Source organism: Mus pahari, unplaced genomic scaffold (genome assembly GCF_900095145.1).
Source record: "Mus pahari unplaced genomic scaffold, PAHARI_EIJ_v1.1 scaffold_8748_1, whole genome shotgun sequence".
NCBI lineage: Eukaryota > Metazoa > Chordata > Mammalia > Rodentia > Muridae > Mus > Mus pahari.
The window spans coordinates 33522-44157 of NW_018392662.1; the positions used below are offsets into that span (position 1 = coordinate 33522).

The 10636-nt window shown below is 40.0% G+C and overlaps 1 protein-coding gene across 1 annotated transcript; it reads left to right on the top strand.

The window, feature by feature from the left end:
* The first annotated feature begins 6813 nt into the window (after nt 1-6813).
* LOC110315123 (vomeronasal type-1 receptor 4-like) lies at nt 6814-7806 on the top strand. The gene has a single exon (XM_021189261.1). The coding sequence runs from the start codon at nt 6874-6876 to the stop codon at nt 7804-7806; it is 933 nt and encodes a 310-aa protein (XP_021044920.1). The 5' UTR covers nt 6814-6873.
* The last annotated feature ends 2830 nt before the right edge of the window (nt 7807-10636 follow it).

Genomic DNA, 10636 nt, shown 5'->3' on the forward strand with positions numbered 1-10636 from the left:
ACCTAAAAGAAGATAGCCACATGAACAGAATCCCAACTCTAACAACAAAAATAAGAGGAAGCAACAATTACTTTTCCTTAATACCTCTTAATATCAAAGGACTCGATTCTCCAATAAAAAAGGTATAGACTAGCAGAATGGATACGTAAACAGGACCCAACATTTTGCTGCATACAGGAAACCCACCTCAGGGACAAAGACAGACCCTAACTCAGATAACAGGCTGGAAGAAATATTTCCAAGCAAATGGTCCCAAGAAAAAGTTGGCATAGCCATTCTAATACCGAATAAAATCAACTTTCAAGCTAAAGTTCTCAAAAAAGACAAAGAGGGACACTTCATACTCATCAAAGGAACAACCAACCAAGATGAACTCTCAACTCTGAACATCTGTGCTCCAAATGCAATGGTATCCACTTTCATTAAAGAAACTTTAGTAAAGCACAAAGCACACATTGGACCATCCAGAGACTGTCCTCCCTGGGGGGACCCATCCCATATACAACCACCAAACCCAGACACTATTGCATATGCCAGCAAGATTTTGCTGACATGACCCTGTCTCTTGTGAGGGTAAGTCAGTGCCTGGCAAATACAGTAAGTGGATTCTCACAGTTATCTATTGGATGGAACACAGGGCCCCTAAAGAAGGAGCTAGAGAAAGTAACAAAGGAGCTAAAGGGATCGGCAACCCTATAGGAGGATCAACAATATGTACTAACCAGTAGGCCCAGTGCTATGTCTCTAGTTGCATATGTAGCAGAGGATGGCCTAATTGGTCATCAATGGGAGGAGAGGCTCTTGGTCTTGTGAAGATCATATGCCCCAGTACAGGGAAATTCCAGGGCCAGGAAGCAGGAGTGGGTGGGTTGGGGAGCAGGGCTTGGTGAGGGTATAGGGGCCTTTCAGGATAACATTTGAAATGTAAATAAAGAAAATATCTAATAAAAAAATGAAAAAAGACAAACATTGCTTATTTTCCTTAGTTTGTAGACATTAGCTTTGAGTATTGAGTTATATGTGTTTAATTTGGGATACTTCTATAAAAGTAAAAGACACAGGATTAAGAGTCTTGTGATAGAACACAGTCATTTAAGGATTAAAGGAAATAATGGAAAGTGATGAATTAAATTAGGTTGAGGGGATGGAGGAGAGGATATGCGGAGAGTTAATACTAATTACCAATTTAAAAGATGTAATGGAAACACATTAATGCAGAATTATAGAAACTATATTTTCTACCTCTCTTACACACACAAGGGGGGGAGAGACAAAGAGACAGAGAGACAGTGAAAGTAGTGGTTAGAGGGAGAGTAAGAGAGCAGATAATCTTTGTAATATATCATCACTCAACTTAGAATTGCTACTGAATCCTGTAGGATGTTTGTCTATTAAATGTGACACTATAGAGGTTTCATCCCAGTCTTCATTCACACGTTTCTCATATATAGATCACATTGTCCTAGGACAAAGGCCATTCAAAATCCTGCTCAATGCACCACTATCTCTGTGGACAGGATTAGTGGGATCAAAGACTGGGTTCTCCATGAGACTAGTGATTAACTAAGGAAAAAGCAATTGGATATCCATGGGATACCCCTTTAATTTTTTCGAGAATTAATTATGAAGGACTACCTTTATCCTTTTATTAGTAATTCACTTTATATCCCATTTACTTCCTCTTTCTTTTTATTCTTTTTTACCTTAGATATATTCTTCATTTACATTTCAAATGTTATCTCATTTTCTAGTTTCCACTCTGAAAATCCCTATCCCCTTCCCCCTCCCCCTGCTCCCCAACCCACCCATACCCATTCCCAGCCCTGGAATTCCCCTATATTGGGGCATAGAACCTTCTCAGGATCTAGGGCCTCTCCTCCCATTGATGACCGACTAGGCCATCCTCTCCAATATATACAGCAAGAACCACAAGTTCCACTATGTGTTTTCTTTGATTGATGGTTTAGTTCCAAGGAGCTCTGGGGGTACTGGTTAGTTCATATTGATGTCCCTCCTATAGTGCTTCAGACCCATTCAGCTCCTTGGATACTTCCCTCACTGGGGACCTTGTGCTCTGACCAATGCATGATTGTGAGCATCCATTTCAGTATATTCCAGGCACTGGCAGAGACCCTCAGAAGACAGCTATATCAGGTTCCTGTCAGCAGGCCCTTGTTGTCATCTGCCATAGTGTCTGGCTTTTGTGGTTGTTTATATGATGAATCCCCAAGTGGGGCAGTCTCTAGGTGGTCATTCCTTCAAGCTCTGCTCCAAAATTTGTCTCTGTAACTCCTTCTATGGGTGTTTTTTTCCCACTTCTAAGAAGGATTCTGAGCTTTTGGGCTAATATCCACGTATCAGTGAGTGCATATCATGTGTGTTCTTTTGTGATTGGGTTACCTCACTAAACATGATATCCTCCAGATCCGTCCATTTGTCTAAGAATTGCATAAATTCATTGTTTTCAATAGCTGAGTAGTACTCTATTGTATAAATGTACCACATTATCTGTATCCTTTCTTCTATTGAGGGACATCTGGGTTCATTCAAGCTTCTATTATAAATAGGCTGCTATGAACAAAGTAGAGCATTGGGACCTTATTACATGTTGGAACACCTTCTGGGTATATTCCCCAGAGTGGTATTTCTGGATCTACCGGTAGTATTATGTCCGATTTTCCGAGGAACCATCAAACTGATTTCTAGAGTGGTTGTACCAGCTTGCAATCCCACCAGCAATGGAGGAGTGTACCTCTTTCTCCACATCCTTGCCAGAATCTGCTGTCACCTGAGTTTTTGATCTTAGCCATTCTGACTGATGAGATGAAATATCAGGGTTGTTTTGATTTGCATTTCCCTGATGATTAAGGATGTTGAACATATTTTTAGGTGCTTCTCAGCCATTTGGTATTCTGCAGATGAGAAGTCTGTTTAGCTCTATACCCCATTTTTATTATTATTTAAAACATTTTATTAGATATTTTCTTCATTTACAATTCAAATACTATCCCAAAAGTCCCTTATACTCTCCCCTTGCCCTGCTCCCCAAACTACCCACTCCCATTTCCTGGCCCTGGCATTCCCCCATATTGGGACATAAAACCTTTGCAAGTCCAAAGGCCTCTCCTCCCAATGATGACCGATTATGCCATCTTCTGCTACATATGCAGCTAGAGAAACGAGCTCAGGAGGTACTGGTTAGTTAATATTGCTGTTCCTCCTATAGGGTTACAGACCCCTTCACCCCCTTGGGTACTTTCTCTAGCTCCTCCACTGGGGGACCTGTGTTCCATTCAATAGATGACTGTGAGAATACACTTCTGTATTTGCCAGGCACTGACTTACCCTCACAAGAGACAGCTATATCAGGGTCAAGTCAGCAAAACCTTCCTGGCATATGCAATGATGTCTGCCTTTGGTGGCTGATTATGGTATGGATTCCCAGATGGGGCAGTCTCTGGATGGTCCTTTCTTCTGTCTCGCTCCAAACTTTGTCTCTGTAACAGCTTCTATGGGTACTTTGTTCCCATTCTAAGGAGGATCAAAGTATCCACACTTTGGTCTTCCTTCTTCATGAGCTTCATGTGTTTTGCAAACTGTATCTTAGGTATTCTTAGCTTCTGGACTAATATCCACTTATCAGTAAGTGCACATAATTTGTGTTCTTCTGTGATCAGTTTAACTCACTGACGATTATATCCTCCAGATCCATCCATTTGTCTAAGAATTTCAGAAATTCATTCTTTTTAATAGCTGTGTAGTACTCCACTGTGTAAAGGTACCACAGTTTTTGTATCCATTCCTCTGTTGAGGGACATCTGGGTTCTTTCCAGATTCTGGCTATTATAAATAAGGCTGCTATGAACATAGTGGAACATGTGTTCTTATTACAGGTTGAAGCATCTTACATACCCCAGAGTAGTATATCTGGGTCCTTGAGTATCCAAACTGATTTCCAGAGTGGTTGTGCTAGCTTGCAATCCCACCAGCAATCAAGAGCAAGTTAACACAATCACAAGAGAACACACATGATATGCACTCACTGATAAGTGGATATTAGCCCAGAAAGTTAGAATAACCAAGATACAATTTGCAAAACACATGAAGCAATGTTTGTCTTAATATGTGAGTTACCATATGAAGAACGTTTGCTTCTCAACGATCCATTTATCTACAAACCTTGTATCATTATTTTGCATAGCAGATGAGTAGTATCCCATGGTGTAAATGTACCATATGATCATTATCCATTCATTATCTGATGGATATTTAAACTGTTTCTGTATCATGGCTATAGTGAATATGGCAGCCATGAACATGGGTGATTGCCTAATTCCATAATCCATTTTCTTGAGTGTACTTACAGAATTGGTTCTTTCCATGTAAATTTCTATAAAAACTGATACAGTCTAATATAATAATAAATTTCCATGGATGTCTCAGAAAATGAGTCATGACCTATCTCAAAACAAATCAGCCTTGGAAAAACCCAAGAATTCATGGTGGGGAACACAGGCTTCAGTTGTTTGATTTGTCAGACTAAAATGCCCTTGTCTATACATGGGAAAATACAAGATTCCAGACTGCCTGGTGATGGTCTGTCTGGAAGGACTTGATGTCAGCCAGATTTTGCAAGGTGAAGCATATTATGTAATGTGCACACATACCCATGGAAATAAGCCTAACATATCTCTTGATCTCCCCTGAAGAGTACCTCTCTACACCTGATGCCAACACCACTTTACCACTTAAATCGTCCCTAAGGAAATAAGGAGAACATGTAACTTTGGCTCTACTACTCATTATGATATAACAAATTCTTGGGCATCATCATTAATTACCAGAAAGTGAAAATGGTGACTTGCCTTTGGGATAAATGTGTTTTCTTTCATTAAAATTTTCCAATATACCCATACAGTCATATTCAGTAACTCCACAAATGACAAGGGAATGGACTGTCTGAGGGATTTCAGAACCTGACACTGCCCCTTTAAGAGCTCTGATATCTGGCTTCATCCAGCAATCGGCACAGCACTTTATGGGAGAGGAAGGCACTTCTCTGAATCTGTATTAGGAAATGGATACACAAAGATGTTCCTCAAAGGGAGAGGAACTCAGAGCTACGTTTCTGCAGTAGCTGTTCAGGAGCTGGCCTACATCTCTGTGAGCAACCCCATATTTGCTGGTCCTAAGCAGGTGAGAATTCTGCAAGTTTAGATTTCTGCTTAAAGTTCTCTTCTCCCTCCTAAAATCCACGGTGTGTTCCAAAGTCAACATTAGTCATTAAAATGGTTTTGTTTTTCTCTTCCTCATTTACCTAATATGTCAATGTTTTCATTACTCTAAAAATATGCCTATTTCATGGCTCATCACTTATTTGAAAATGTACTATAATGTGACATGTATAAATTAGATAACTGGTTTTTAATTGTTAGATGGAGGCTTATTCTTCCTATAGGAAAAAATAAAGTCAATTGCAGATGAAACCTGAGCTATAAAAAACAAGTAGTCAAATAATCTATGTGAACAGAAAACTATCCCACTTTAAAAATAATTTGGTTTTTTTGTTGTTGTTGTTGTTGTTGTTTTTCGAGACAGGGTTTCTCTGTGTAGCCCTGGCTGTCCTGGAAATCACTTTGTAGACCAGTCTGGCCTCGAACTCAGAAATCTGCCTGTCTCTGCCTCCTAAGTGCTGGGATTAAAGACGTGCGCCACCACCACCCGGACTAATATTTTCTTTTTATCATTATGATGAGTAGTGTGAAAATATATCAACATTATATGGATTAATTTGGGGGGTATGTTTCATTCACTCTTTATTTATAAAGATTTTATTTGCTTGGGTTTTTTTGTACATTTATTTATTTAATTTATGTGAGTCCATCGTAGTTGTCTTCAGACATACCAGAAGAGAGCATCAGATCCCTTTACAGATGGTTGACAGCCACCATGTGGTTTCCTTAAATTGAACTCAGGACCTTTGGAAAAGCAGTCAGTGCCCTTAACCACTCAGCCACCTTCTCCATTCCTAATTCACATTTTTCTATAAAGCATGGGTTTTAATTTTGTGTTACATTTTAAAAGATGTCTTTATTTTTATTTTATGTGCACTGGTGTTTGCCTGCATGCATGACTGGGAAGGTCTAAATCCACTGGAATTGGGATTACACAGAGTTATCAGTAGCCATGACAGTGGTAGAAATTAAACACAGGTCATCTGGAAGTGTTCTTAACTGCTCAGAAATCTCTGCAACACTTGATCAAATTTATAAAAGATATACTTATTTTGTTTTATGCCTGTTACTGTTTTGCTTGTGTGTATGACTGGAAATACATGAATAAAGTGCAATGAAGCTGAGTAGAGGTCATTAGATCCAGAATCATCTCTCCAACAACAAATTTGTATTTTTTAACCCATTGTTATAACATGAGGGATGATGTCAGTTCTCATGAAGCAAAAATGCACTCCAGTCTACAAATATTGATGTATAAATATGCAGAGGCCATGCTGTGTTAAAATATGTGTCATCCTATTGAATAACATAGAGTTGCATTACACACACACACACACACACACACACACACACACACAAACACAAACACAAACACACCACTTACATCATGAGTGAAAGGAAAGGAAAATAAGTGTGAAGTTGATATTCTGGATCAAAGTCCATTCATTGTTTTCCAGAAAACTCTCCTGTAGTGTGCCAAAGCAGTGCCACATTTTCCAAAAAAAAAAAGACTCCAAATCAATTGAAAAATCTCAGATATTTGAGAAGATTCTTCAAGACAGCACTGTCCAACCTGATCCTTACACCACTGTGCTATGAAGCCAACTCCGTGTTGTCTCAGAATAAAACCCTGAAAACCATGGAAGAGTTGGCTCTTCAGATCCTTTTGCCTTGTCATGTTGTGGTTGGGACTGTGGGCAACATCCTTCTGTTTGTCCATAATTTCTCTCCAATCTTGAATGACTCCCGACTGAGGCCCATACAGGTCATTCTAACCAACTTGGCTGTGGCCAATGCATTCATGCTCCTTCTCTCAACATATTCACATGACCTGATTGATTTTGTTCCACGGAAGCCTCCAACTGACCTCAAATGTAAACTTGCATACTTCTTTCACATGGTGGCTCGAGGCACAATCATGTGCTCCACCTGTGTCCTCAGTACCTACCAGTTTGTCACTCTTGTTCCTGGTACCTGGGCTAGGGTCATGATCAGAGAAATATCCCCCAAGGTCGTAAGCTATTCTTGTTACAGTTGCTGGTTGTTCAGTGTCTTAAGTAATGCTTACATCCCAGTGAACTTCAGTGGTCCACAGAAATCACACAATGACTCAGATTCTAAAGGCAATTTGATATGCTCCATCTCTGGGGTCAGTGTAGACATGATTTTCTTGCGGTTTTCCCATGACATCATATTCACTGGCATCATGGTCTGGACCAGTGTCTCCATGGTGATTCACCTAAACAGACACCACCAGAGAATGCACTATATGCAGAATCCTAATCAGAACAACAGAGGCCATGCTGAAACCAGAGCAGCCCAAACCATTCTGATGCTGGTGGTCACATTTGTGAGCTTATATATTCTAGATTGTATTTGTAGTTTATTTCACATTTCCTTTGTGGAATCATGTCTCTGGTTGATAGATGTCATAGAACTTTTGCATCTAAGCTTCCCCACAGTTTCTCCCTTACTGTTGATTTTTAGGGATCCTAGGGGTCCTTGTTCTCTGCTCATCATTGTGGGTCTGGAAATCCACGTGACTGGGGGAGCCATTACAGAGGAACAGTAAGGTTAAAACATTTCCAAACCCTGAAAATCTCATCCTGATACCAGCAAGAGAAGGACTGATCCTGCCTTGCTCTAGGACTGCATCTAACCACACACAGAGCCAGTCCATCCCCCAGCTCTGCCATGCTAAGGTAGTCATGAATCCTAGTGGCCAGGATGCAGGGTAAGCTTCCTATCTCCTTATAACAACATGTCCAGCTAGCACTAGGAATTCGTAATCATGCAAATGAAGCAGTCCCAGCAACTTGTCCACTGCAAATGATGTACACTCATCCTCAAAAATCCTACCTTCTCTCCAAGGGTTATAAAGACCATGCCACCCCCAATAAAAATGTCTGTTTCACTGCAAACCATCTTGAGAGAAGGCTGTTGCTCCTAGACTTAACACTGGCTGAGATTCTGCTAGCATGCCTTCACAAATAAGCCTGTTCATTGGTTTTATAAAGGACAGCTACTTATTTCTTTGAGATACTTTTCTATTCAGCAATCTTGCAGAAGTTATTTATCAGCCTTAGGAGTTCTAATATATAATTTGTAGGGTCATTAATATGTATGCTATCATGTCACCTATGAATGGAGATACTTTGACTACTTTCTTTCCAATTTGTATCCCATTGGTTTTCTTCTGTTCTCTTATTGCTTTAGTTGGGACCTCAAGTTCTGTATTGAATAGAAAGGGAGAGAGTGGGCAGCTTTGTCTTTTCCCTAATTTTAGGGTGATTTTTAAAATTTTCTCCTCATTAAATTTGTTGTTGATTATTGCCTTTCTGTATGTTGCTTTTATTATTTGGGGTATGTGCCTTGTATTTCTGAGCTCACTAAAACTTTTAACATAAAGAGGTGTTTGATTTCTTAAAAGACATTCTCACCATCTAATGAGATGTTCCTGTGAATTTTATTTTTTTTCAGTTTGTTTATATGCTGATTACATTGATGAACTTATAAATATTGAACCATCCCTGCATCTCCAAGATGGAGCCTACTTGTTCATGGTAGATGGTGTCTTTGATGAGCTCTTGGATTTGACTTGTGAGTATTTTATTGAGTATTTTTGCATCTGTGTTCATTTTTGAAATTGTACTTCTTTGTTGAGTCTTTGTGTGGTTTAGATATCAGAGTGACTATGACCTTGCCAAATGAGTTGGCAATGTTCTTCTTGTTTCTCTTTTGTGACATAGTGTGAGGAGTATTGTTCTTAGCTCTTCTTTTTTATTTATTTACTTATTATTATTTTCTTTATTTGCATTTCAAATGCTATCCCGAAAGTTCCCTATACCGCCCCGTCCCTGCACCCCTACCCACCCACTCCCACTACTGGGCCCTGGCCTTCCCCTGTGCTGGATCATATAAAGTTTACAAGACCAAGGGGCCTCTCTTCCCAATGATGGCCGATTAGTCCTTCTTCTGCTACACATGCAGCTAGAGATAGGAGCTCAGGGGGTACTGGTTAGTTCATATTGTTGTTGTACCTACAGGGTTGCAGCCCCCTTCAGCTCCTTGGGTACTTTCTCTAGCTCCTCCATGGGGGGCCCTGTGTTCCATCCAATTAGCTGTTCTTTAAAGGCCAATTTATTTCTGCCTAAAGCCATCAGGCTCTGTGCTTTTATATTAGTGTAAATTTTTGATGATTGCTTCTAATTCATTTTTTTTTTTTAGATATTTTCTTCATTTACATCTCAAATGCTATCCCAATAGTCCCCTATAACTTCCCCCTGCCCTACTCTCCAAACTATTGACTCCTGCTTCCTGGACCTGGCATTCCCCTGTACTGGGGCATGTAATCTTCACAAGACCAAGGGCCTCTCCTCCCATTGATGACCTACTAGGCCATCTTCTGCTACATATGCAGCTAGAGGTACGGGTTAGTTCATATTGTTGTTCTTCATATACAGTTGCAAACCCCTTCCATTCCTTGGGTACTTTCTCTAGCTCCTCCATTGGGTGCCTTGTGTTCCATCCAGTAGATGACTGTGAGCAACCACTTCTGTATTTGGCATGCACTGGTATAGCCTCTCAAGAGACAGCTATATCAGGGTCCTGTCAGCAAAACATGCTGGCATATGCAATAGTGTCTGGGTTTGGTGGCTGTTAATAGGATGTATACTCGGTTGGGGATGTATCTGGATGGTGCTTCCTTTGGTCTCAGCCCCAAATTTTGTCTCTATAACTCCCTTCATAAGAATTTTGTTCCCCAATATAAGGAGGAACAAAGTATCCCCACTTTGATCTTCCTTCTTCTTGAATTTCATGTATTTTTCAAATTGTATCTTGGGTATTCTAAGTTTCTGGGCTAATATCCACTTATCAGTGAGTGTATATCATGTGAGTTCTTTTGTGATTGGGTTACCTCACTCAGGATAATGTCTTCCAAATCCATCCATTTGCCTGAGAATTTCATAAATTGATTGTTTTCAATTGCTGAGTAGTACTCCATTGTGTAAATGTACCACAATTTCTGAATCCATTCCTCTGTTGATGGACAAATGAGTTCTTTCCAGCTTCTGGCTATTATAAATAAAGCTGCTATGAACACAGTGAAGCATGCATCCTTATTACCAGTTGGAACATCTGGATATATGCCCAGAAGAGTAATTGCTGGATCTTCCAATAGTACTATGTTCAATTTTCTGATGAACAGGCAGACTGATTTCCAGAGTGGTTGTACCAGCTTGCAATCCCACCAACAATGGAGGGGTGTTTCTCTTTCACCACATCCTCACCAGTATCTGCTGTCACCTGAATTTTTGATCTTAGTCATTCTGACTGGTGTCAGGTGGAATCTCAGGGTTGTTTTGATTTGCATTTTTCTGATGATTAAGGATGTTGAACAT

Coding starts and splice junctions, on each gene's coding strand:
- LOC110315123 (XM_021189261.1), top strand. CDS start 6,874: ATGGAAGAGTTGGCTCTTCAGATCCTTTTGCCTTGTCATGTTGTGGTT.